Source organism: Actinia tenebrosa, unplaced genomic scaffold (genome assembly GCF_029948245.1).
Source record: "Actinia tenebrosa isolate PJP-AT-01 unplaced genomic scaffold, QUT_ActTen_1.0 PGA_scaffold3__52_contigs__length_22856419, whole genome shotgun sequence".
Taxonomy (NCBI): Eukaryota; Metazoa; Cnidaria; class Anthozoa; order Actiniaria; family Actiniidae; genus Actinia; species Actinia tenebrosa.
In genome coordinates, this window is record NW_028292580.1 from 8005152 (window position 1) to 8033066 (window position 27915).

Below are 27915 nucleotides of genomic sequence, written 5' to 3' on the forward strand. Positions count from 1 at the left end.
ATGTCACTCATTCTGTTCATTTGATGAGCATATTTAGTAACACACCGATGGCTCCTTATAAGCTTTCTTTCTAAGTAAACAAACATTCTCTCTCTTTTTATATTTTGAACTCGTTTCTTTAACCGGAACTCTTTATTCCTCATACAACAAAACATAAAACAAAAGATCACATCACATGTCCAAAATCTGATGAGCTTTTTATTTGTCTTTCAAATCACCGTTTCACAACGCTTCTTGGTCCATCAGAGGTGTCACCCTAACACAATGTAACTAAATAAATTGTAGCTTTTCCCAGCTGTTTTTATCTCCATATTCCCTCTATTTAGAAACACAATCCAGACAATTCCTTTTTTCAACATTTACACTGTCATTTATTGATAATACATTGTAAATTATTTATTCATCTTTATCAGCGTCAGGGATCATAATGTTGTATCAGAATTCTCTTTTTAGTATTTCTACTGTTAATAGACTGCAGCTGGGTGATTGTGAATTAGACGATGAATGTGTTACGATGATATGTGACATGTATAATTCTCTTTTTAGTATTTCTACTGTTAATAGACTGAAGCTGGGTGATTGTGAATTAGACGATGAATGTGTTAAAATAATATGTGACCTGCCATATCATTTTCTTTTTAGTATTTCTACTGTTAATAGACTGCAGCTGGGTGATTGTGAATTAGACGATGAATGTCTTAAAATAATATGTGACAGGGATCATAATGTTGTATCAGAATACTCCCTTTTCGAATTCTCGACGTCCATTTCGAAGACCGCTGAGCAATGCTTACAGGCGCAGTCAATTGACGTCGAAACGAGGTTAATACAGCGTAATGCTTATAGCAATACAAAATAACAGTGCGAAAACTTGAAGTCTATCTCTTAAAAACGATCGTCGATCGATTTTATCGTCAAAATAATACACAAAGACCTTCTTTATCTGGATTGATCAGTAGAAGAAGGCAATGGAACACAAAAAGCGAAAAATGTCGGGTTTTGGCAGAGAATGTGCATGTTATGGCTGTTCGAATGCTCAATATTCCAAAGATGGCGGAACGTCGGGGCTGAGTTTGTTCAAGTTTCCACAAAAAAATCCGCAAAGAGATCGTTGGTGCAACCTGATTAAAAGGCAGCACGGAAGAGATGGTTTTTCAGTCAATAATCTGACTTTAATTTGCGAAGAACATTTCCGAAAGGAAGACATTTACAGGCCTCCCGGAGGTACACGAAGCCGTTTGAGAGAAGGAGCAGAACCTTCGATTTTCCCTTGGAAATCGAGTGAAGTCAAGCCTCAGCGACGTGTTTTAGTAAGGCAAACAAACAATCCCGAACCATCCGTCACGACTGAATCACTGTCGGTGTCTACAAAGACTGATGTAAACTTGGATGAAATGGAAATAGAAGATGCTGCGAATGTCGTAACTGTTAGTAGTGAAAACTCTAACATGCATGTTGTCGAACCCACTGTAGTCGGACCAATCAAACCTCGTTATCAAAAAAAAGCAGTTCAAACAGAAATTGAAAGTGATTCACCTGAGACTAACTCCACTCAAGAGCACAGTTACTCTTTCTCCTTTGCCAGCAAAAGAGATACATTTGGTGAGCAGGAGGACTATATCAAAAAAATAGAAGACAAATTGGAAAAACAAACTGCTATCATTCATGATCTTCAGTCTCAAGTAGGTGTTCTCAAAAAACAGCTGGAGGAGTATGAAAGAAAGAAATTCAGCATTGAAAAATTCAAGGATGATGACAGTGCCATTCTATTTTATACGGGGTTCCCTAATTACAATGCTTTGGTGGCGGTGTATGAGTACCTCGAACCAAAAGTTGGAAAGCTACAGTACTGGAATGGACAGCTTGCTCCTGACACTAAAGCATACTAAATCATCGTTGGATCATGAAAAACTCGTTAATTACCGTCCTGTATCAAATCTTAAGACTGTCTCTAAAATTATTGGAAAAGTTGTTGCTGATCAACTTTGTGCTTATTTGTCATCTAACAACATGCATGAACCTCTTCAGTCTGCTTATAAACAACTTCATAGCTGTGAAACTGCCCTGACTCGTGTCCATAATGACATCCTTAAAGAAATTGATAATCGTTCTGGTGTTGCTATGGTTCTTCTGGATCTATCTGCAGCTTTTGACACTGTTGATCACACTATTCTTCTTGATCGTATGTATTCAAAGTTTGGAATTTGGGGAACAGCTCTTAAATGGTTTAAGTCATATCTCTGTAATCGTTTGCAGTATGTTTCTGTTCATGGTTCGTTCTCTAAAATTGTTGATATAAATTGTGGTGTACCCCAAGGTTCGGTCCTTGGTCCGCTTCTCTACTTGTTGTACACGTCACCACTAGCTGATATTCTCCGTCGTCACAAAATGTCCTTCCATTTCTTCGCTGATGACACCCAATTATTTATGCCTTTCAGTTGCAATGATGATATTTCTACTGACTTAACTATAAAAAGAATTGAAGTCTGTCTCTGTGAAATAAATGACTGGATGACTGAAAATAAACTTAAACTTAACAAAGAAAAAACTAAACTCCTTATCTTGTCCTCGAAGTATAATCCTCATCTGTCTACTCCTCTTCTACACTTTGGCGATCAGGTTATCAAACCATCCTGTAATGAAAGAAATATTGGCGTAATCTTTGATTCTGTGACGTCAATGGTTCCTCATGTTAATAATATCTGTAAGACGTCGTTCTATCATTTGCGTAACATTGCTCGTATTCGTAAATTTATCTCCGTCCATACTACTGAAAGACTTGTCCATGCTTTTGTGACATCCAGGCTTGATAATTGTAATTCTCTTCTATATGGTTTACCTAATGCTCAAATTGATAAATTACAATATGTTTTGAACTCTGCTGCTCGTCTTGTAACTCTCTCCAAGAAGTATAATCACATCACTCCTGTCCTTTGTTCTCTGCATTGGCTTCCTGTGAAACATCGCATCAATTTCAAGATTCTACTCCTCACTTTCAAAGCACTTCATGGTCTGGCTCCTGTCTACTTGTCTGATCTCATAACTGTGTATAAACCTAAAAGAACTCTCCGCTCATCCAAGGAACTGCTTCTTGTTACTTGTCCGTACAATCTTAAATCTTATGGTTATCGTTGTTTTTCTGTGTCTGCTCCTGTTCTATGGAATTCACTACCGTCTCCTCTTAGAAACACTTCATGTCTAAAAACTTTTAAGAAAGACCTTAAGACTCATTTGTTTAAACTAGCTTTTGAATTATAATTTATATATATTTTACAGCGCTTAGAGCCGACTTGTATAGGCACTATATAAATCATATTATATTATTATTATTATTACCAAGAGAAAGGAAAGAAGCCCGGCCCTAAACGACGCCATTCAGGCCTGCAAGAATTCTGGATGGTATTAGTACGTCTAAGGGTTGGACTATTTGTTAAAGATTTGGCAGATAGATTTGATATAACACCAGGACACTTTTCTAAGATTTTCACGCCTTGGATTAATTTCTTATATTTAGAACTAAAACTGCTATTTCCTTTCCCCACACAATCTGAGGTTTTGGAAAATCTACCCATCCAGTTTGCACACTACCCCAATACAAGAGTCATCATCGATTGTACAGAAGTGTTTGTTCAAGTCCCATCATCACTTAAAGCTCAATCACAGTCTTGGTCAAATTACAAACACCATAACACTTTCAAAGTACTTGTTGCAATATCACCAACTGGCCAAGTTACTTTTGTGTCCAAGCTCTGGGGAGGAAGAGTATCTGATAAAGCTATTACTAAAGAATCTGCCATACTTGAACTACTTGATTATGGAGACAATATCATGGCAGACAGAGGGTTTGATATAAAGGATATCCTTCCTCCTAGAGTTGACCTGAATTTGCCTCCATTCAAGGGCACAAGAGATCAACTGACAGCAAAAGAAGTTGAAGATACAGCCAGGATTGCTTCAGTTCGCATCCATGTTGAGCGAGCAATAGGAAGAATCAAGAATTACCACATACTTGATGGTGTTCTCCCTCTAAGTCTGGCTCATGTTGCGGACCAGATTTTTACAGTCTAGTTATTTAACCAATTTCCTCCCACCACTCCTCGAGCCAGAAAAGCAGCAACAACATTAACCTTTTCATTGTTTACATAAATTTGATTTTAATTTGATTTGAACATTTATTATTTTTGGCATGATTTGCACTTTTTGTTTGTCTACGGAAAATAATTATAGACAGTAAAATGTATTTCTGTTTAAAGTACTATTTGTTGAATCAACAATAATTTAAGTGTCTCTAGAAGAACTGTTATTATACAAATGAATGGTGTAATGTAATGAATGTAAAATAGCATCAAAATTATATAATATATTATCCAAAAAGTTGAACAACTTACTGATACATTGTTTTACATGATTTTTACTTAATAATGTTAGCATCAGTTTGAATGCACAGTAGAATGAACAGCAACATTTTAATGTCTATATCATCCAAAAGTTAACTAAAATGCCTCTAAAAGGATATTAAATATGTAATTGTTTTTAAAAACCAATGTGACAGTTAATATTATTTAACAGCTATGAATAGACTGCAGCTGGGTGATTGTGAATTAGACGATGAATGTGTTCAAATAATATGTGACAGGAATCAAAATGTTGTATCAGAATTCTCTTTTTAGTATTTCTACTGTTAATAGACTGCAGCTGGGTGATTGTGAATTAGACGATCAATGTGTTAAAATAATATGAAACAGGGATCATAATGTTGTATCAGAATTCTCTTTTTAGTATTTCTACTGTTAATAGACTGCAGCTGGGTGATTGTGAATTAGACGATGAATGTGTTAAAATAATATGTGACAGGGATCATAATGTTGTATCAGAATTCTCTTTGTAGTATTTCTACTGTTAATAGACTGCAGCTGGGTGATTGTGAATTAGACGATGAATGTGTTAAAATAATATGTGACAGGAATCATAATGTTGTATCAGAATTCTCTTTTTAGTATTTCTACTGTTAATAGACTGCAGCTGGGTGATTGTGAATTAGACGATGAATGTCTTAAAATAATATGTGACATGCCATATAATTCTCTTTTTAGTATTTCTACTGTTAATAGACTGCAGCTGGGTGATTGTGGATTAGACAATGAATGTGTTAAAATAATGTGTGACAGGGATCATGTTGTATCAGAATTCTCTTTTTAGTATTTCTACTGTTAATAGACTGCAGCTGGGTGATTGTGAATTAGACGATGAATGTGTTAAAATAATATGTGACAGGGATCATAATGTTGTATCAGAATTCTCTTTTTAGTATTTCTACTGTTAATAGACTGCAGCTGGGTGATTGTGAATTAGACAATGAACGTGTTAAAATATGTGACAGGGATCATAATGTTGTATCAGAATTCTCTTTTTAGTATTTCTACTGTTAATAGACTGCAGCTGGGTGATTGTGAATTAGACAATGAATGTGTTAAAATAATATGTGACAGGGATCATAATGCTGTATCAGAATTCTCTTTTTAGTATTTCTACTGTTAATAGACTGCAGCTGGGTGATTGTGAATTAGACGATGAATGTGTTAAAATAATGTGTGCCAGGGATCATAATGTTGTATCAGAATTCTCTTTTTAGTATTTCTACTGTTAATAGACTGCAGCTGGGTGATTGTGAATTAGACGATGAATGTGTTAAAATAATATGTGACAGGGATCATAATGTTGTATCAGAATTTTCTTTTTAGTATTTCTACTGTTAATAGACTGCAGCTGGGTGATTGTGAATTAGACAATGAACGTGTTAAAATATGTGACAGGGATCATAATGTTGTATCAGAATTCTCTTTTTAGTATTTCTACTGTTAATAGACTGCAGCTGGGCGATTGTGAATTAGACGATGAATGTGTTAAAATAATATGAAACAGGGATCATAATGTTGTATCAGAATTCTCTTTTTAGTATTTCTACTGTTAATAGACTGCAGCTGGGTGATTGTGAATTAGACAATGAATGTGTTAAAATAATATGTGACAGGGATCATAATGTTGTATCAGAATTCTCTTTTTAGTATTTCTACTGTTAATAGACTGCAGCTGGGTGATTGTGAATTAGACAATGAATGTGTTAAAATAATATGTGACAGGGATCATAATGTTGTATCAGAATTCTCTTTTTAGTATTTCTACTGTTAATAGACTGCAGCTGGGTGATTGTGAATTAGACGATGAATGTGTTAAAATAATGTGTGACAGGGATCATAATGTTGTATCAGAATTCTCTTTTTAGTATTTCTACTGTTAATAGACTGCAGCTGGGTGATTGTGAATTAGACGATGAATGTGTTAAAATAATATGTGACAGGGATCATAATGTTGTATCAGAATTCTCTTTTTAGTATTTCTACTGTTAATAGACTGCAGCTGGGTGATTGTGAATTAGACAATGAATGTGTTAAAATAATACGTGACATGCCATATAATTTTCTTTTTAGTATTTCCACTTTTAATAGACTGCAGCTGGGTGATTGTGAATTAGACGATGAATGTGTTAAAATAATATGAAACAGGGATCATAATGTTGTATCAGAATTCTCTTTGTAGTATTTCTACTGTTAATAGACTGCAGCTGGGTGATTGTGAATTAGACGATGAATGTGTTAAAATAATACGTGACATGCCATATAATTTTCTTTTTAGTATTTCTACTGTTAATAGACTGCAGCTGGGTGATTGTGAATTAGACGATGAATGTGTTAAAATAACATGTGGCATGTTGCCTGGTACTAATATGACCTAGAACTACAAGGTAATAAGATAACAGATATTGCTGTTTAAATAATGAGACATATTACCTTGTGCTAATATAACACACCTAGACCTAAGGGGTAATAACATGAGAGACGTTGGTGTTCAGTGTCTGTGTTCAGTATTAATACTTTTTGTTTTAAATATATAATATGAGTATCTATATAAGATAATAAGATTAGTACGTAGATATATCAACTAGTAATAAAAAAATTGAAAAACTTTGATCAAAATCCTTATATGAAGGGATAAATGCAACAACGGTCTTAATGACTTTTCTAGGTAAATTTCAAACTTTTTGTAATTCCAACAAAAATGTATCCAAACAGCCTCTTTAAGTCTAAATATCATTATTTGCTAACTATTTTTTGTGATTTTGACCGAGAAAGATGAAAAATGCTCCTTAGTTACGATTTGGCTTCACTTGACAACCGATCATTCCTCCATGAACTCGTACTTTTTTGCATATCACTTGATGTAGTTTTGCGATTACATTAACAGTTCGTTGTGTTTTCAAGCAGAAGCTTTAATTCAATTTTGTTACTAAAATATGCCTAATTGAATTTATGAGCGTATAAATACGGCGTTTTCTCAACTAAATCCTCCTTTTTCCGTGTTGTGAAGCTTCTTGTAATGATGTAATGAAGATCAGATCCCTAATGGATGAAATGGTTTTCTTTTTTTTTTTTTTTGTTAGCGCAGATTATTTCGAAGTAACGTTCTTTGAACAAAATTTACGGCCCAAATGTGACTCCTCGATTCAAATACGACATATCAGTTTGATGAGTATTAGATATAGAAGATATTACATGGGCGCGCGGAGATACGAAATTTATCTTCCGGTGTTGAAAAGATCTTAAGATAAAAACCAAAACCTTTGTTTTTGCTGTACGATGTTACTACTTTTGTTTTCTACTTTTTCATCGGAGTGTTGTGATCGCATTACCCTCTGACACACGTTCTTTCACCATACCGCAGTAAGAATGATCCTGATCCTATGCGCTGGCTTCCATCCTCAGGGACCCATGTGTAATTAATCATGTGACTCGTTCCTTGTCAACAGCATTTTTTTGAATAAAAAACTCTGAGCAATTTTTACTCCAAAAATCTTTCCATGGGTTCTCGAGAATTGCAAATGGAAAAAGTTGAGATGCTGTTTGATCTGCAAAAAAGATGTTCTCAAGGCCAATAAGAAGATCACAGCAACAGAGCAACGGTATGGATGATGGTCAGGACGAGCAATAGCGACAAAACTGCATTTCAACGGGATCCTAGCCTCTTGTACTTGCAGCTCAGAGAAACTTTGGACGAGTATGACAAGTTAGAAGAGCGACTCCAGCAAAGGCTTCCTGTGTTTGTAATGATGCAGTAAAATGTTAATCCGTTTTAGGATTTTAAGTGTGTGGTGAAAATTGGCGTGTGGTGAATTTTGGGATGAGTCTGTGAAGAAGAAGCGTGCCAAAGGGAACCAACCAAGAACTCAACTTTTTTTGCTCTCTACACTTTAATCCTAAGTATTTCATGAGACGCTATGCTTTACCAGGTACTGTGACAAATCGCTCGATCATCCCAAGACTGGTTAGGGATGATATTGGAGTCACAGCCATCCCGAGTGTCTACGCAAAGTCTTAGTCCTCAGCCACTACTTTGAAAGAAAAGGCGGAGGCCCAATCAAGCCGAGATCAAAGAATGATAAGAAAGATCTTAAATAAAAGCATTGCTTTCCTCCTTATTCGTGAATAACAAAAATCTAAATAGTCTAACTCTAGAACTCGTATTATATTCCCCTAGTCTGTCAAGAGCGCGAATGGCATCTATCCAATAAGAACAGGTGAAAAAGATTGTATGGGATCCCTGTGCTAATTAGAATGATCCATTAGTGACTATTTAAAAACCTCGAATCATATTTCAATTACAAACAACCTACAATATTGTCGACCAAATCAACAGCTTAAATAATATCTTAATCGAACGCCTCTCAGCAGTAGTACAGTGCAGTTATATGAGTATACCTGAATCCTTTATTAATTAATCTTAGAAACATTAGAATAATAACGTCTTTGTTCGAATAGTAACCATATAATCCCGAAAATATCGCACCATGATTTAAGTACATTTGATTGTTACGTAAGTACATCATTGTTGTACGCTAAATAGAACAGCACATTGGAATTGGATTTAATTATTGTGAAATTATGTTTAGTTTTCGATAGTAACTCGTGATTGTAACCAATTGTGTTCCAGTTTACGCCAAGTATAATCAATAAATCCTTGTCGTAAGAAACAATGAATTGTTTGTACTAGCAGTAATTTAACCATGTGTATGGAACCACTCGGGACTCAGCAGCTCGCCACTACAACAGGAGCTTGAACAATATGGCCATGCAGAGTGTTCCACCATTGAGGCTGGAAGCTGAATCTGGATTCGATGCAGAAAACTCGGGATATGTAAGAAGAAACAAGGCATTGAATAATTTCCATACTGGTACCTTTTACAGATCATGTTTATATTAGATCTGTAACATTTTTTTCATCAGACACAAGACAGTGTCACGCAAACTGAGGATCAGACAAATGATGAATGCCAAAGTTGAACAAGGCTGCAAAGTCGTAATCGGCAGCTTCGAAACAGCTAATAACCGTGAGGTCGAAAATTAAAAAGTCTCAAAACGAGCTGAAATCTACCAAAAATGCTTTAAATTCAAAAAAGCTTCAAATTCGAGAAACAGGTATTTCACTTTATTTGTCTACAATACATAATAATTTTACGTCTGTTATCTGGGGCAGCTTAGCTGGCCGCTGGCCGTTTTATTCATTTATTTCCTTTTTTACTGCCTTATGCATGAAGGAAATTTGTTTTATTTTTTTGAATTTGGATTTATTTTTAGACAACCTCATTATCGCTATACATTTTTGTAATGGTCTTTCATGAATTTTGAAATATGCACTTTATTGGCTTTTCTGCGCAGCGCGTCACCTGCATGTCTGGTGGGGCAGTGTCAACCAATCAAAGCACAAGTGAGCAGCGGTAAAGTTTATAGAGTAGAGGGAGCTGAAGGCCGAGTTTTCGACGTGTTCTCTGTTCGTTAACTTCGCATCTTTTGGTGATTAAGCTTAAAACTTTTATCAAATGTAGAATGACCCCATTCAGGTTAGAAAACTCGGACAGTAAGTAAAAAAGTAATAACATTTGAACTTTCTACGATATTTTGACTGTGTTTGTGACAGATACTGATTTGGTTTGCTTGGTTTTAGAATTTCGAGTCCATCGATTCGTTGCATTCATTCCATCAGAAGAACCCAGCTAAACAAAGAAGGTAAATTATTACAATAGCTTAAACTCTATTTCGGTTTTCAACAAGACTTTCAAACCCACAATCAGTATGACATTTGAATTTCGCTATATAATATTGTCGTTTTGCACTCATAGCCATATTTGGTAAGATTACCGTATTTGGAAGTGATCCCTTTTGGGGGAATTTTCTGCATTTACGAGTTGTAAATTATCGAAAATTGTCGTGAAAACTTGCAGATATTGCAGCGCAGATACTTTAAACTGGCAGCCGACTGGCAACCATGTTTAAATCACCTAGGCAACAATTCCTTTGACAAAGAAAGCCCAAACGTATGAAACCACAGAAAGCCCGCACAAACGACAACATAAGTTTGAAGGCTTCACTTGTCTTTGGTATTGAATGCTGGATGATTAAAAATCAAATCTAACTTGTGTATAGTTATCTAGCATATAATCAATGACGTCATTGTACATACGATACTTGATGTAGACTCATAATACATGTTTTGGGAGTTACATAAATGAACTCGAAGAACTTCGGTCTCTTGTAGTTGTTCTTACGCCTCATACATATTAGGAAAACCCTACATGGTGTCAGTAGTGACTCAGATGTTTAGAAATGACTTTAAAGATACCACTTCCTGAAAAGTTAGATTCGAAGAAACCTGAGGACTGGAAAAAATGGATTGATCGTTTTCGTTGTTTCAACATCTCGTCCGACCTGGTATCGAAGCCAGCCACTGTACAGATCAATACCCTCGTTTATGCAATGGGCGGAAATGCACACGAAACACTGGAAAGCGTTTACCAAGAGAAATCTCAAACTACTAACTGCAGTTTGAAGTCAGCTGTTTGTGGTTCGAAGTATAGATTTTTAGAGAGGTTTAGCAAATCGTAATTTACATACGACAAAAACCTGAGAATGGGTATTTTTCATTTTGAACATTGCGGCTGCTGAAAGGTCGGTAAAGTCATATTTCAGATATTTCTTTATTCTGACCATTTCCTTTCCAAATGAAACGTACCATTTTGTTTCATTTTGCAGACAAGGCTTTAACGATCTTCTGACTGTCATGCTACACTGGGATAGCAGCACAGAATCTGAAAGTAGCCACGAAGACGATCTGGATCTACTTCTCTTCGAAAGTAAGTTTCCTCCAAAACCAGTTATCAATGTTCCACATCTAAACCTTGAAGATCTTAATGAATTCCAATGTGAATAAATGTTCAGGTATTCTTTTTAAAAAGCACTTAAGTTCAGTAAATTGTCTTTGGGCAAAAGGTTTTATTTAGCTTTACAGTCACCGTTGCCATGTTAATCAATGCTATCTCCGTTGCCATGGCAACTACCCTAAAAACTTTATTTTTTCTAAAATTTTATATTTTGTTCTGTTTGTTGCAGCTATGGTATGTTCTTCCTTTAATGCTGTTTTAGGGTCTGTTATTATTACAGTTCTCATTGTGTATTTTTTAAGTACACAGTCTTCACCAGTTGGCACAGACACTGTGAATAGAAAGCAAAAGGAGGGGTCTGTAAAAGCTGTCCCAACAGTGCTGACAGCAATTGCATACAAAAACAACATGGGCAGTGTCGATAAAAATTACCAATTACGTTGTTATTATACGGTCAATGTGGTTTGTAGGTTTTAATGTGGTTTGTTCTAGATGTAAGCATTGTAAATGCTTATATTTTAGAGTGCGAATCAACAAACCATTGTACAAGAGCACACTTAAAGTTTTGCGTGGATCTGGCAAAGGGACTTGCAAATGGCTTCAGTTCACGATCACTCTCTGTTGGCCAAGGCAAAACAGTAAGTGGACATTGGCCAATACAGTCAACCAAGGGATGGTGTAAACTATGCTTGAAAAAGAAGACGGTGTTTTGCAGAAAACACATGTATGGTGTGCAACGAATGCATTTTTTTGGACTGTTTTGCTAACCATGCATAAAGACAACATGGCACAAAATTCAAATCTTGACTTGAAATAGAACATTGCTTTTTACTCAATTTATCGAATTTCTGCTTATTCACTCTTTCAGCATTACTTCAAGCTTACATTTCTTAAATTCAATATGAAGATTCCAAATAATTTTATTGTATAATATTGTAGATATTGATATTTACAAGAACTCTAGTTAGAATGATAGGGAGAAAATGTAGAAAAATAACGACACATTACTTTCAAAAGAGATTTTCCACCAATGTGTTTATTAAACTCCTATGGAGCTTTTGTGGTTACAAAGACTGCCCTTTTATGAATAAAATTTCTTTAGATCGTAACTTTATAAGCTATCTGTAATTTGTGCTCTGGCCCTGTAGTAAGGAGGGGACATAATCATGAGCCACTCCTGGAGAGTTAAGCTTTCTACATGTTAAAAAGAAAGGAACGACACCTTCAATTTGATTGTACAGATGTTAAGGTTGTTTCCCACCAACCAGAATCAAATAAACAATGTATTATCTTTTCTAGTACATACTTGACTGCAAAATTACCCAAAAATCTACTAAAATGACGCTTTCCCCTGAACTGGGGGCACTATCTGCATGGTGGAACGTTTTAACTTCTACTTTCTCTTGCCATTTGCTAATTACATACCCGTGATCAGAAAGCCTCATGATTGGATTTCACCCAAAACTGATAGGCAATTTACTTGTACATGAAAATACTATTCGGTTGTAATTTAAACGTTTTTCTACCAACACATGTTTAACATACCCTTGTGTACTAGGCAAAACCTTTCCAATTGTTGAAAAACAAGTCCTGTAAATGATGTCACAAGCACTAGGTACCAACCTCTTTTTTGCAGCTCCAACATTTTGCTAAAGGATGTCCACGAATTTTTCTTAAATTTAAACCTGGGAAATTAGTACAAAAAATGACATTTTAGACATTTTAAGATTTAGAATGCTTTTACTCAAGGTGACTGCATACTTTTGAACGTTTGGATTTGAGCCCACGATGTGCGACTTTCACCTTCTTTATCAGCAACATAATGCGACTTTTATTATTTCAAAAGTACTATAAATCTTTTAAAACTATCAGGAAGTATTCTTTGGATAAATCATGCGCCCTTGGGGGCGCATAGAGTTGACATTTGTGCGCCATTTCTGATTTTTATGCAAGAATCCCGCAATGGAGCTGCCTGCTAAGAACACTGGCTTCAACAGGGCAATTTTGCACAGGACACTTTTTAATAGCTTATTAGAAAAAACTTCTAAAAATCTAGGTTATATCAATATTTTAGAAAAAGTTAATTTTCTAATGCATGAAAAAATAGTTTTTTGTGGCGTCGATACTGTCAAATCAGTTTTCCTAAAAGCAGGAATCGCTCATCCATGGTCTTTGCTATAACTATATAAGAAAGGTGGTATCCTTTGTTTAACCTCACTATCCTTAGCTATCATTAGCTATCCCTGAGTATCCTTAGGTATCCCTGAGTATCCTTAGCTATCCCTGAGTATCCTTAGGTATCCCCGAGTATCCTTAGGTATCCCTGAGTATCCTTAGGTATCCCTGAGTATCCTTAGGTATCCCTGAGTATCCTTAGGTTTGATCAAGTATCCTTAGGTATCTCTGAGTATCCTTAGGTATCCCTGAGTATCCTTAGGTATCCCTGAGTATCCTTAGGTATCCCTGAGTATCCCATAGCTTTCCCTTTGTATCCTTTATAGGTATCCCTGAAGACGAAATTTCTGGTTTGAGATGTAATTCATGACAGTCACACAACCAGTATATTTGAAAAGCGAAAGATCCGTTTATTTAACATTTTGATATGAAATCATTAACTATACACCCTAACAGTAGTCTAATCCAATCTAGCAACATCTGATTCTGGTGTGTGGAGCTTTATATAACACCATGCATTATATAACCCATTTGTGCAAATCTTTTTTTGTTGATTTAGGAATTGCATTTACTTCCTTTTAATAACCAATATTTTATCAAATAATATTAGTACAGAAATACTACTGATCACCAATAATGGGAAAAACTATTAGGCAATTTAGATTCTGTCAATCCTTTTCTTGACAATATTGATTGGCTTCAAGAATCCCCTACGAATGGATGCACATTTTAAGTTCACAGAGCCCACCCATATTATGCCAACCAATAACCATTGAAGGAATATGTGTTGCTTATTTTCTTTTCTGGTTTGGTTTATTACAGCAGAGGCAGATAAACAGGAGGAAGCCATAATGGTGACATCAGAGGAAGATAAAGCCAAGAAAGAAGGTATACATGGTTTGTACCACCTTGAAAAGTCCTTGAATTCGATTTTTCTGGACCAGGTTGCGGGTACTTTTCCTGAATTATTGTGATTATATCATATTTCACTATAAATTATATAGCTCACCAATTTCAAATAAGTGCTATACAACAAATCATGAAAAGCATTCAATACAATTTTTACTTTTCTTAGAAAAGCCTTGAATGTAAGGAAAACGTCCTTAGAAAAATAAGGATGTGGATTTTCCATCTATATTATATTAATTCTCATTATAAATTGGGTGTTATATTGTTTGGTCTTATGCAGGAAAGTTAAGCTTATCAAGAAAGGCAAAACGAAAAAGTGTCATTTTTATTTACAATCCAACCATGAACTGCTTCCATTTACTATGAAAACCACCGAAGTGTGGTTACGTCGGAAGAAAACATGCAATGTCTCGGCACACAAACATGCAATGTCTCGGCACACAAACATCTGTGACTCCGCCCACAAACTCAAAAAAATGCTCTGAAGTTAAAAGTGTAATGGACCCTCTGTATCCACTGAGATAAAAAAGATAGCATAAAAATATAATAGAGAATAATTTTACTCCTCAGTGAAAATAATTTTAGAATGGTACAAAAGCTATCTAAACTTTCTCTAACTAGTAAAGTGATGGCCATTTCTGAGCTGGAACAGTAGAGTTTTTCTAGTGTATTGCTAGTATGAGGCAAAATTGTTTGTAATTGTGTGTTGATAAAGGTTAATATTTATTTTCATGGAAACATTAGATGTTTCATCAAAGAATCCATAATTGCTGGATGTCATTTTTAATTTATTTTTTTATTTTCTCTTAAGGAACAGAAGTTGATGTTTTAAAAGATTCTCTGGTAACAAAGATACCAGATAAAAGAATCCGCAAGAATAAAAAAAGATAATTTCCTTCAGCATCAGGACCATGGTCAAACCATGGTCAACATTAGATGTTTCATCAAAGAATCCATAATTGCTGGATGTCATTTTTAATTTATTTTTTTATTTTCTCTTAAGGAACAGAAGTTGATGTTTTAAAAGATTCTCTGGTAACAAAGATACCAGATAAAAGAATCCGCAAGAATAAAAAAAGATAATTTCGTTCTGCATCAGGACCATGGTCAAACCATGGTCAACGATGTTGGAAGGCAGTATTAATACCATGGTTTACCATGGTCCACCATGTTTGAAAGCAGCACCAAAACAAAAATTAATGGAAAAGACCAATCGCACATGTTTGCAAACAGCACCCGTACAGCATGGTCCAGAAAAACCTACATAAATATACAATATAAGATGGAAATCATGCAGGGCAGTAATATAATTCACTCATTAATAGAAGGAACAAAATAAATAAAACAATTATTGCCTTTTCAAACAAATATTTGCACTTTTTTTAATACAACAGAAAATAACTTGTATACAAAATACAATCAGCATGTAAATATTAGCCAAAATGCTTGTTTCTTCACTAAAGTTACTATCCTGTAACTGGCCTAGTATAGCCCATATAGGTTAATTCCAGTTAGCTTGCACCTAAATATACGGCAATTTATCTCTTTGTCCTAACTTATCTTATGTGATATTTATGGTGCTAAATAAAAGATTGTCATTGTCATTGTCGTATCATGAAATTTGGTTGGCCTGTTGCTCTAGTATTGTCATGACAGCTTACTGTACTTTCTGTTCAATGCTTAATGCACATCTACAGTATGGCAATGTTTAGAGCTATTTCTATTTTGTCATATTATAATACACTCAATAAAATAACTTGATTATGTTTGTTTGAAAGCAGTGCAATCATTAATCCTTAATTCTATCCCATAAACCGTAACTTCGAATCGACATGAAGAACGAACAAAGCCTATCGGGAGTGACGTCACAGGTCATTGAACCAAGACTATACATGGGAGTGAACGTCTTGTTAGCTACTCCGTGTTATTTTGGATTTTCATTCGTACTTTGAGGTAAGTATTTTTCGTTTTTCTTCCAGGAAAACAACAGGGTGAAGTGTACTCTGCTAGAGGCACATTATATAAAATATTTAATAGAAAAGTACACCCAAATGACCTCGTAGAGGCATTCACACAGAACCACGTGGCGACGCCATGTTAACCTTATTTATGGGTCATTCTGACATTTATTTCGTTCTCTGTTAGATTATGTCTGGCAATGAAGCTAGTGACCCCACAGAGGGCACTAATGCACAAGTAAACAAAGCTATTTCGGACAGTATTGAGCGCCTAAATGTAAATATGGCTCAATTAAGCGACTATATGTATGGCCGAGACGAAGTTCTCGAAGAACCCGACGACAGAGAGAGCGAAATTTACGAACCTGATGATGTTGCTTCGTTTATAAGCATCCAACAAGACTTGGAAACGATAGCGAAGACTAATGACAACGCTAAGGTAAGCGAAGATGTCGATGAAGGAGGTGTGTTGTCCAGCTATTCCAACCAGTTGGAACTTGACCTTGAGACTAAAGCACCGAAGGTCAACGAAGAAATTGCTGGTGTGGTAAACAAACTTCATCTGCATAGGGTCAGTGTCGACCAGTGTAAAGCTCTAATTAAGCGACACAGCATGCCGGAAAATGTTAAAGTTCACTTACCGAAATGTGAAAATAGTATCTGGACTCAGTTGCCGACTCGTACTCGATGAACTGATGCAAAATTGTAAACTACACAACAGATGTTGTTAGCCGCCATTAACTGTCAATTGGAGGTGACGAATAAATTACTAAATTCCAAAGCATCGAAGGATTTGTTGACCTCCGCCTTAGATGGGTTAACGTTGTCTATGACTGCCAACTACGAGATAAATCAAAGACGTCGAGATGCGATTAGACCGCAGTTCAAGGTAGAATTCGCCAAAGGATTATGCAGTTCTACTAACCCTGCCGAAGAGTTCCTCTTTGGAGGGGACACTTCAAAACGAGTGAAGGAAATTGCAGATTTGCAAAGGAGCAAAGTGTGCAAAGGACAGCCCACTTATACAAGTAATCGTGGGCGAAACCGATTTGCCCCCTATTCACGAGGTTATCGCAGAGGTTGAAGCAGATCAGGGGCACACACCTCGACCTATACGTCGCAGAACAGTTATCAACAATCTGATAAGAAGCCATCTAAGGCATCAAATTGGTATGTAAATAATTCAAAGTTATCATGTATTATCAAGATCAACAACCCTTTTTGCTGGTAGAACAAACCAGTATTTTTCTGAGTGGGTAAAACTATACAACAGACCCAGAGGTCCTAGATATTGTGAATAATTGTCACATTGAATTTACTGAAGATCCATGTTTGTTCAGTATCCATAGCCAGAGGAATTTTAATGCCCAAGAATCTAATATTATAAATAACGAGGTTCACAAGTTGCTTGATTTAGGGGTGGTTAGCCCCTCTAGGTATGAGCAGGGCGAATGTTTATCCCCTATTTTTGTCCCTCCTAAACGAGATGGATGCTATAGATTAACTTTTAATTTTAAAAATTGCAAGAAGATATAACTAGCTAAAAACTAGTGTGAGCTGCGTCGGTGTTTCTAATGAAACAGTAATGATGAAAAGGTAAATTATACACCGTGAAAAGATGAAAAAACTTACTGACGTTTCGGACGCTAGTCCTTCGTCGGAGTAAAAGAGGTAAAAAAATTTTATACCGTTTATCACGTTATGTTTCATGGAGGCCTGATCCTCAAGCAGTTTCAGTTGATGCCTTGGTAGATCATGGAAAGGTGAAAGGTTTTATGCTTTTCCGCCTTTTAGCTTGATTCCTCGCTGCTTAAACAAGGTGATGAGCGAGCAAGCGGAAGGATTGCTAGTGGTGCCAGCTTGGCCCACTCTGACGTGGTTCACCAAAATCTTACAGATGCTAACCAGCCAACCGGTAGTGATGGTGTGGAAGAAAGGGTCCCATCTGTTAGTTCACCAATCAAGCCCAAAGACGCACAGCATGCAAGGTTGCTTGACGCTGATGGCGTGCCCAGTATCAGGGAATACTACCAAAAGCAGGGCTTTTCTGGACACGTTACCAATGTACTCGTCAACTCATGGAGACCTGCCACTCAGAAGCAGTATACAGTCTATATTAAAAAATGGACTCTATTCTGTAGTGCAAGGAAAGTTGATCCATTTTCACCCAATTTAAATGTGTTGGGAGTTCTTGCATACATTACTTAGTTTATCCTACTCTGCCTTAAATACTGCTAGGTCAGCTTTGTCTTGTATTGTGATGATTGACAAAACACCTGTAGGACAGCACCCGCTGGTTTGCCGTTTTCTTAAAGGGGCCTTTGAACAAAAACCCCCTTCTACTAAATATTATGGCATTTGGGATGTCAACCAAGTCTTGCTCTACTTGAAGGCTTTCTCACCTAATAAGGGTTTGTCACTTAAAGAGCTTACATATAAGTTAGCTACTAGTTTGGCTTTAGTAACCATCCAAAGGAAACAAACATTATTGCAGCTTGATATTATAGTCCATGGGCCAGGACAGATTTTGGTACCAAATTGTGGGACAAAACGTGAATGTCTTCGTGTGATAGACCTTCGCAAGAGGTTTTCAAAAATATATGATAACCTTGCTGAGTGAGTAGCTTTCACATATATTTAAAGGTAAGAAATTCCGGTTTAGCATGAAAACGAGGCTACATATTAATACTCCTATTAAAATTCGAAGGATGTACATTTTAAGCAAAACTTGAAGTGAACAGACAAAGTGGACTTCCTTTATCCGTGAGACATCAACAATTTTACTTTAAATATGAAATGTACAATAAAAATAAGAAATAATAATTGAACGCGCAATGCATTATGGGAAGAATCCAAGGTGGCGGCTCGCTTGACAGGTAAGTTGAGTTTCGTTTTGCCCGTTTATTAGCTGTCTTAGAGCAAAAGCATACACTTATTTGGAGAAACCAACCAACAGATGACACAATCTATGCACTAAATAGATAGAGATAAGACAGCATGAAAAACTATTTTGGAATTGCCACATCGACAAATGAAGGGGAAATCCCAGACATCTTTTACCATCGAAAATGCCGAATTGTTTTCACAATGAAAATGCTGTTAGATAAAATGCAGCAAGATTCATGCGATCGTGTCGAGCAGGAATTAACAAATGGCTAGGCGTCTTTCCATTAGGCATTTCCGATTTAGCGGCATATGAGCGGAATAGGCATATACTAGCGGAATAAGCATTAACCAGCGGAATAAGGCTAGAATCATCGTTATGACCAGAAAATTCAATAAGATAATGAAACAGCTTTCAGTATACCTGTTTTATTTAACTTAAGGTATTGCACAATTATAATCGTTAACACTACCTGTTTTATTAGCTTAACTGACGAGCAGTGTGCTCGAGAATAAGATCTCGTCCCGTTGAAACGCAGTTATATAAAAAAGTTGCGTTCATAATATACTAATGTAAATGCTCGCCCTTAAATTTATAAAAGAACTAAGAATGCTAGCATATAATGTAGAATATCACGACGGTTATTATTTTCGAGAAGTTTTCCTTCTGCATGGACACGTACGTATTGCTAACATATAGTTGATATGTGGATGCCTACTGAGATTGTTCACTGCCTGTAAACACGCACTTGCTTCCCAACTCTGTAGCCCCTCTGCGGGGAAAAACATGATTTTATTCAAGTTCTCTGTTAGTTCTTCTACAGTGGAAATGGCTGTGCACATAACCAATGCGTTGAAATTCAGAACAAAACAAGATATTTGAGAGATTCAGTAAGAATCTCGTGTTTTCGACAAACATTTGTGCTACGCAAACGAAAAAAAAGTAAAAAGAAGTTGAAAAGCTTTTCAAGAAGCAATAGATATATAATAAAATAACCTTTGTCTTTGGTGAAAAGGTTTGTAAAAGGTACTAGTTAAATTACAGGGAAAGAACAAAAACGTGCCCATGCCGGCCAGGCTCTGCGGTAAGAAAAAACGTGATGTTTAATGTCTATTTACTAATAACGTGAACAGAACTTATAAAGCATATAAGGTGCTAGTCTTCATCTGACAAAGAATCTGTCACGTCAAGACCATGAACTGCCCTCCAGCTTTTTAATGCTTTCTGGTGCTCTCGTGCAGCACTTTGGGCCGCATCAAGAACGGCGGGGATTGCTTCGAGTAAGCTGTCCAGTTTTTTCTCTCTGGTGACCTGGGAGTTCCTAGATGACTTCAGCTTTTTACTTGACTTTGAGCTTTCCTTAAGAGGTCTTTTCCTGAAAGGATAATAGCAAAATTAACGAGGTTTTATTATCAAATAGGTATGAGCAACGTTAAAAGTAATTCTGTCTGCTTATAAATTACCTGTCTTCCATCCTCTCGCTTTCTCTTGTTTTCTTGATTCGTGTAAGGATGTCAGCAGGGTCGTCATTTGGTTCGTTCTTTTCTGCATCTAACACATACTTTGTTTCGCGGTCATTGATAGCTCTGCAAATGTCTTCAACTTCTTCAGTATCTTTATTACAAGTTTATTCCACACTGGATGCGGACGAGTATTCTTCATCAATTATTTTATTTGACGTGCTTGCTTCACTGGCATTCCTACCAGGAAATAAAAGAATCATCGCACTCCATATAATACCGTTATTGAGAGTCCTTTCTTCTTTGGTCAACAGCATTCTTACCATGAAGGAAGAGCGTTGTTACGCAGTTAAGTAGCTCTCTTCCTTAATTGCTCCTCCAACACTTTGTTGGAATTTCTTTTAGCCAAATACTGATCACCTGCTTCTCCCAAAACCTCAACATGCCTTCTCATAAAACTCAAAACACTTTTCCACTCTCTTCCACATGTTTGCACAGCTTGAAGAAGAAGAGTATCTTCCACTTGAGTGTAGTTTTTCCTTGGTTTTCTTTGCTTGTTGTTGTCCATCGCGCCTTTCTCGCAGGATTAAGAAAAGTGAAAAGAGCCCTAAAAATTTGCATACATAGGCACGTGCACACGTGCACTGGTCGTAATGTTTTTTTTAAATATTTTTGTTTGGTTTCGTGACTGCGAACGGAAAAGTTGCATATACATTTAATACACTACCTGTTCGCGTCAGTCAACAATGGATGTCCCACCTTTCCCAATGTTTATTGTAGTAACCCTGCTGTGTATCTTTGCAGCTATAAAATTGAGTCCTCAAAGACCAAAACGTTTGGTCCCTTTATTTCCTATGCATGTAAAAGGGAACCTGCTCATCACACTTGTTGCGCTTGTCTCTACGGCACCAACAGGGGCTAATCTCCTAGCCCGACTTTTTGGCAATCAGCTGCTTAACCATCGTAACATGTGGCAGAGATGTTTATTGTTTAGCACGAAGAAATCCACACATGGTACATGACCGGGGAAACACCAGAATACTTTGATGCTATTGTACGAAGAATTGGTATAGAAGTTACCCGTCCGAGACACACACCTCGGGTGCCAACTACAGGTAGAAGAAGATCTTGTAATCTTGACGTCAGCAACAGAGTTCTACTGGTGATTATGTGGTTGAGACAATACCTAAAACTTCATGTTCTGGCATTTATTTTCGGAACCAGTAAGAGTACAGCTGCTGATGCTGCAGATGGTTTGAATTTACTCCTTGTAGCTGGGTAAGTTTGCTATATAGTAGCGTTGTCACGTTGTGCATAAGTATTTCGATCTAGCTGCTATTTTACTGCATATATAAACAAACACAAACATAAGCAAAATTTAGTACTACACGTATTCATAGTTAACAAACGTCTTGCAGATTTCCGGGGCACATGAACGATGCGGAGTCATACAGACGACTTCTTGCTATAGGCCATGGAAGAAGAAGGAATCTACCACGACGAGCAAGGCTGCTAGCTGATGGGGGATACGCTAACGCCCCACCTCTTATCACTCCAAGGCGTATTGCTTACAACAGACGACAACAGAATGCCAACAGAGCGCTAAGGTCGCTTCGTATCCGCGTAGAGCACGCCATTGGATTCCCGGCTGAAAATTTACTCAGCGACCTCGGATATTTTTCGACACATGAGGCCATTTCAACCCTTTGTAATAGCAACTAGTGGTGCTCTTGCTAATCGAAGGAAAAGAATTCTAAAAACACTGTAGCGTTATATATGTTCTTTTTGATATACTTTTCGGAAAAGTAAAACAAACTGGCGTAACACATTTATATTAGTGAGAGCAGAAAAATTCCTAGCTTGATATTGTAAACAAATCTCAAGATATGTTGATAATAACTAGCGCTTACTAGTCAGTTGTGACTGTTTTGGTGCGTTGAATATAACAGGTGTATAAGAAAGTTCAAAAGTATATCACGTTTGGGACATTAGTTCTTCGTAGTAAGAGGATTAAATATTAAGGACCATAGTAGTAAGACGAAGGAGTAACGTCTGTAACAATAGTTACAGACAACTTTCGCAGTTGTTATTTACCTAATAATACATTGTACTAGCTGAGAAAACAGTAAGATAAGGAGTTTTGAAAATTCTATTGGTTAAATCTGGAATAAAATGATGATAGCTCTTTTTAATTTATGCTATTCCGGTCGGATTATAGAATGCGGAATATACTTTCCCTATGCCGCTAAATCGGAAATGTCTATTAGAGGATCTTCCAGCAGGAGTATAACGTACGAACACCTTTGCGTTTTCTGCAACAAAACAAGTAAATATATAAAGGGCACAAAAAATCGTGAGACGTTAATACAATGTCACGATATGTGGGCAGACAGCACCATCAGACAGATAGCTACAGAAAAGAATGACAGCAAGATTCTTGCAATCGTAAGCCGTGAATTAGCGGCAGCAGAGGCAGCTTACCACAAGACATGCTACAAGAATTACACTAGACCATCAGCAGCCTGTACCCTGACATCTGGTGGAACTGAAGGGGTACGAGTCTTCAGATGATGAATATGCCCTTCTAGAGTCTGGTGCTTACCAGATGCTTTCTGATTTCATCATATCACAAGTTATATAAAATGAGAGAATCGTCCGATTGTCAGAAATGACAAAGCTGCTTGTAATGTATTTAACCTCCCTGGGTATCAAGGAATGTAAGCCTTCCACGAAAAAGCATATCAGAAGACATCTAGAGGCAGAATTCGCTGAAGTACTCAAGTTTGAAACTTTGCTCGACAATACGCCTAGTGTTTTTTTCATTCCAGCTTGTCTGACACCCATGGAAATGGCCAAGAATTTAGTTGTAATTTTGTTGTAATTTTTCTAGTGATTATGTAATTTTTTAGGTATTTCTTCTATGTATTTTTTTTTTTAATTATCATTTCCACTAATAGAATTCCGTCCTCTTTAAACGTGTCAATATTATATTTATATATATATATTATTATTAAATGGTCCTAGCGCATTTTTAACTTTATAGTTATTAGTTAGGGCCTGTACTTATAGTTATGTAATTTTGTTTGTAAATATGAATGTAATTCTAAGTACAATAAAACGTTGTTGTTGTTGTTGTTGTTGTTGTCACGATTCTGACAGCAGAAAAGGATGACAAGGATGACAAGATCTCTAAAGCCTGGTTCACATATGATCGCAGGCGATCACAGAGGATGGCTGGCGATCGAGTGGGATTATATGTGAACAGCTCTGCGATCGTCTGCGATCGCGAGGAATAGAATCGGGTTCTATTCCTGCGATCGGTTGCGATCGTTTGCGATTATATGTGAACAGAATTCTGCGAACGTGAGATTGGAAGGTGTCCCGCAATGCTCAGTTTTCCATAAAACACGTGTATATTTTTGATTTTGACAAGCGAAAAAGCATTAATTTTTAGTTTTTTTTTCAGATATAACTGGTTTAAAAGTATCACCACACGGCCACATATGCTAATTTACGTTTGTAAGCCATATAGGCAAGTAAACAACTGTCGTTTGGGGTTATATTTTAAGATTGCACGTCCTGTTCTTCATAGTGATGACTCCCCTGATGAAGCATTCACGATCATTAAGTCGAACGTTTCTTTTTTGATTAGCCAGCGATTATTATTTTTAGTCCATGTTGAATCTGCATCGTACTTTGTTTTACTGCTGAGTGATAATTCGCGGACTCAGGTGTCAACAAACCGCCGGCAATAGGCTGCAATCATATGTGAACAGTTCGATTTGAGATCCTCGGTTGAATGGATTCTGCGATCATATGTGAACCAGGCTTAATATACAGTAAGCTGCGATTGACATTTGCGATGCTATTGGGAGCAAACAAAGCAATATGTATTGGCTGCCACGCCCTTCAGAGCTCAAGGACACTGCGCTTGATATTCCTCAAGAGCTGAGCGCATTTTTGTGCACCTTTTTAACTGGTACCAAAGATTTGTCAGAGGGAAACTGTAGTGCAAGAGTCCAGCGCTTGGTGAAGTCTTACGCACAAGACCTAATATTTGGTGCAAGCAATGGTAAGATTACACAGCCCAAACACGTCCTTCTTCCATATGCAGTTAAGACGCTGACAAACAACGTGGAGCTCGTGTCTATTCTTAACCATTGTGGTCATGGCATCTCGTATTCCAAGCTTGAGGAGATCAACACTGCTCTCTGTCTTAAGAAAATGGCACAGAACAGCGAGATTCCATTGCCAGACACCATACAGCCATATGTTAGTACCACATTGGCATGGGATAATATTGACAGGCTTGAAGAGACTCTTGCAGGCGAAGGGACCTCACACCGTGTAAATGGAAAAGCAGTACAGGCAAGGCACTTTGGGCCACGTCTCCCCAATGAGCAATCACCACAAATACCTAAAAGTAGGAAAAGAAGCGTCGAGCCGCTAAGCTGTGCTGCGAAACTACCAATTTACAATTTACAATGCCAAGGCCCTAAGCCAAGAACATATGTACCAGTAACATGCCAGGAAGTCTTAGAAAGTGCGAAAAAATCTGCTATGGGTTTTAGTGCGGCTACATGTGGAGACAAAGCAGAAAGTTAGCGGATGGACTGGATATAACATTTTAGCGCGCAATGAAACTGAGGTTTCCCAAGATAGCATAGGATATCTCCCCACAATCAATGAGATTTTGGTCTGCTACCTGAATATCAAAGACGCACTTCGTTCGAAGACCATAGTGTTGGTTTTCGATCAGGCTCTGTACGCGAAAGCTACTGAGATCACATGGAAACACCCTCATAAGTTCAAGGACGTAGTTTTAAGAATGGGCATGTTCCATACGGTCTGCACTTTGCTGTCTATCATCGGGAAAAGATTCCAAAACCCAGGTTTGAGAGACATCTGTATTGAGTCTGGAGTAATTGCTGAGGGAGCGGTGACTAGAGTACTCGATGGACGCAAGTACAACCATGCCAGCAGTGTGGAAGCGAAACCTTGAGTGCTGCCCTGTGATCCCAAGTCCAATCGCATTTGGTTGGTGTCAAGACGGTGATAACCGCTAGCAATTGATTGGATGAGTAGTGAGCCAGCACCTACTGCAGTGGGCTACTGTCTTATTCATGTACAAGAGCCTGCAAACTTCCGAAGTACAGCTGTCTCAAGAATGGATTGAAGTGCACAGACATGTGCAAGGTAACAGATTGTGACAATAGACCCGTTGACACCGTCCAAGATGTCACAGATGACAGCGATAAGGATGATGACATGAATAGGCTAGATGACAAGGTAAGAATGACATATTAATCCGCATCTTACTTGGCTGTTATATGCTGACTGTTTATTTATTTGTCTGAATAACTTCTAACAAAGTTTTTTTTTCAGTAGACTGCGAGGTGTCCCAAGATTTCATCAGATGTTGCTGATGTCGTTCAAGACTTGGCGCTCTGACATCCAGATTATCGTTTATGTTGCCCATATGCAGTCAGGTTTGGCTTAAAACAAGTGTCCTGACACAAGGAATCAAGTCGCATAAAGAATATTTAGCATAATTATATATATTTTCTGCCAATTTCCGTACTTTTTGTAACAAAACAAGCATGTTCGAAAATCCAAGATGGCGGATCCAAGATGGCCACCAAACATGGCGGATTGCACATTTTTAATTATTTCATAGCTAGCATAGCTACTAAGCCATTTTATTAGTCATGAACCACTTAACACCATTATCTGCCAAACTTTGATTATGATTTGAAATGATTAGCGTTAAAGCATGGCTTGTTTAAGCAACTTTCTTGTAAAGAGTTGTTATTTTTGCAACGTTGTCATGGTAACCGTCACATAAATGTGGATAAGCTTATTTCAAAAAAACCCTTCAAATATACTTTTGAGACATCTGTATCATCTAAACGTATGAAAATACTCTTAAAATATGGTTAATGAGTATTAAAACCACAGTTAATAGCATATCATATGGCAATCGTTTGTCGTTCAGTGAAATTGAGTGACATCATGTAATCACGTGAATACCCCTATAAAGCTACTCACTTGACACGGTTATCATGCATAATAATAAAGTAGAGGAATCTACCTGTTCAAAAAAGTGAGTCATCCTTTGTCCCTTCGTTTGGTACCAAATGGCAATTTTTAGGGTCCCGGCCCATGGACTATTAGTAATGAGTATTTAAAGAAATCTAAAGATGAATACATTTTTATACCTAAGGATACTCAGGGATAGCTAAGGATACTCTCAGGGATAGATAAAGAAACTCGGCTCGGAGATAGCTAAGGATACTCAGGGATATCTAAGGATACTTAATGAAACCTAAGGATAGTTAGGGATAGCTAAGGATACTCAGGGATAGCTAAGGATACTCAGGGATAGCTAAGGATGCCCAGGGATAAGGATAGTCAGGGATGGGTAAGGATACCCAGGGATAGCTAAGGATAGGCAGGGATAGGCAAGGATAGGTAAGGATACCCAGGGATAGGTAAGATAACGGTACCTCGGTTGGCATTCAGTAGAAAATCAAGGTGATATCCTCAATATTTGACTTAATTAAATCGGTGAAATAGCCACCTCGAAATAGCTGAAATATATCTTATCAGTGGAGTCGACTGCTTAAAATTCGGTGAAAATATCGTGCAAAAAATGTTCCTAAATGTTCTTAAAATGTTTTTAAAATGTTCCTCAAGCTTTAAGCACTATCATTTTGGACAAATTGGTTATCGGGCGGAACGATCGTAACTCGTTTGATGTGGCAGTAAAATCCAACAAAATCGCAGAAAATATAGGAAAATTACCGGCAAACATTGCAAAATCTTCAATGAAACATTAAAGCATAAATAGTTTGGGCTATTTAAGTTTTTTCAAGCAATAAATAGTTCAACTTGAAGCTAAATTGTTGAGAATGAATCCCGCCAAAACATGGCGACAAGCAAACGAACTCTTTACGCTCAATTCAACTCTAAAATATCGCTTTAGATTAAAAACTAAACAATAAATGGCTAATATATAATGGTAATTTACCTTTAGGATGCAGTATGAGCCCATAAAAATCCATATTTGTGGAATAAAAGAAGGATTTTTAGTCAGAAAACATTCACACAACAACATTTCTCGTCGACTGCTCCTGAACTCAGGTGATACCACGTGACTGCCTCGTTTACATGTCAACACAAACCAACACCACGGGGGAGGGGGGGGATTGATTCATGGTTCAGAGTGACTTTGTAACATTTTTTCGGAGCGAAAATAAA

At 37.1% G+C, this 27915-nt stretch overlaps 2 protein-coding genes, 1 long non-coding RNA gene and 1 pseudogene across 3 annotated transcripts; 3 read left to right on the forward strand and 1 right to left on the reverse strand.

The window, feature by feature from the left end:
- Positions 1–12277: 12277 nt before the first annotated feature.
- Positions 12278–27788, reverse strand: LOC148908410 (uncharacterized). The gene is made up of 2 exons (XR_016120634.1): positions 27686–27788; positions 12278–12954 (listed from the first exon to the last, which is right to left on the reverse strand). It is a non-coding gene; the product is annotated as an uncharacterized LOC148908410 (long non-coding RNA).
- LOC148908411 (uncharacterized) lies at positions 14296–26893 on the forward strand (annotated as a pseudogene).
- On the forward strand, positions 16502–18519 carry LOC148908412 (uncharacterized). Its single transcript, XM_089035207.1, is given in 2 exon segments — positions 16502–17339; positions 18131–18519. Coding segments are annotated over 2 exon segments (1227 nt in total).
- On the forward strand, positions 21674–22847 carry LOC148908413 (uncharacterized). Its single transcript, XM_089035594.1, has 2 exons — positions 21674–21933; positions 22074–22847. Exons 1-2 carry the CDS (start codon positions 21674–21676, stop codon positions 22375–22377), a joined length of 564 nt encoding a protein of 187 aa, XP_088891720.1. The 3' UTR covers positions 22378–22847.
- Positions 27789–27915: the final 127 nt, after the last annotated feature.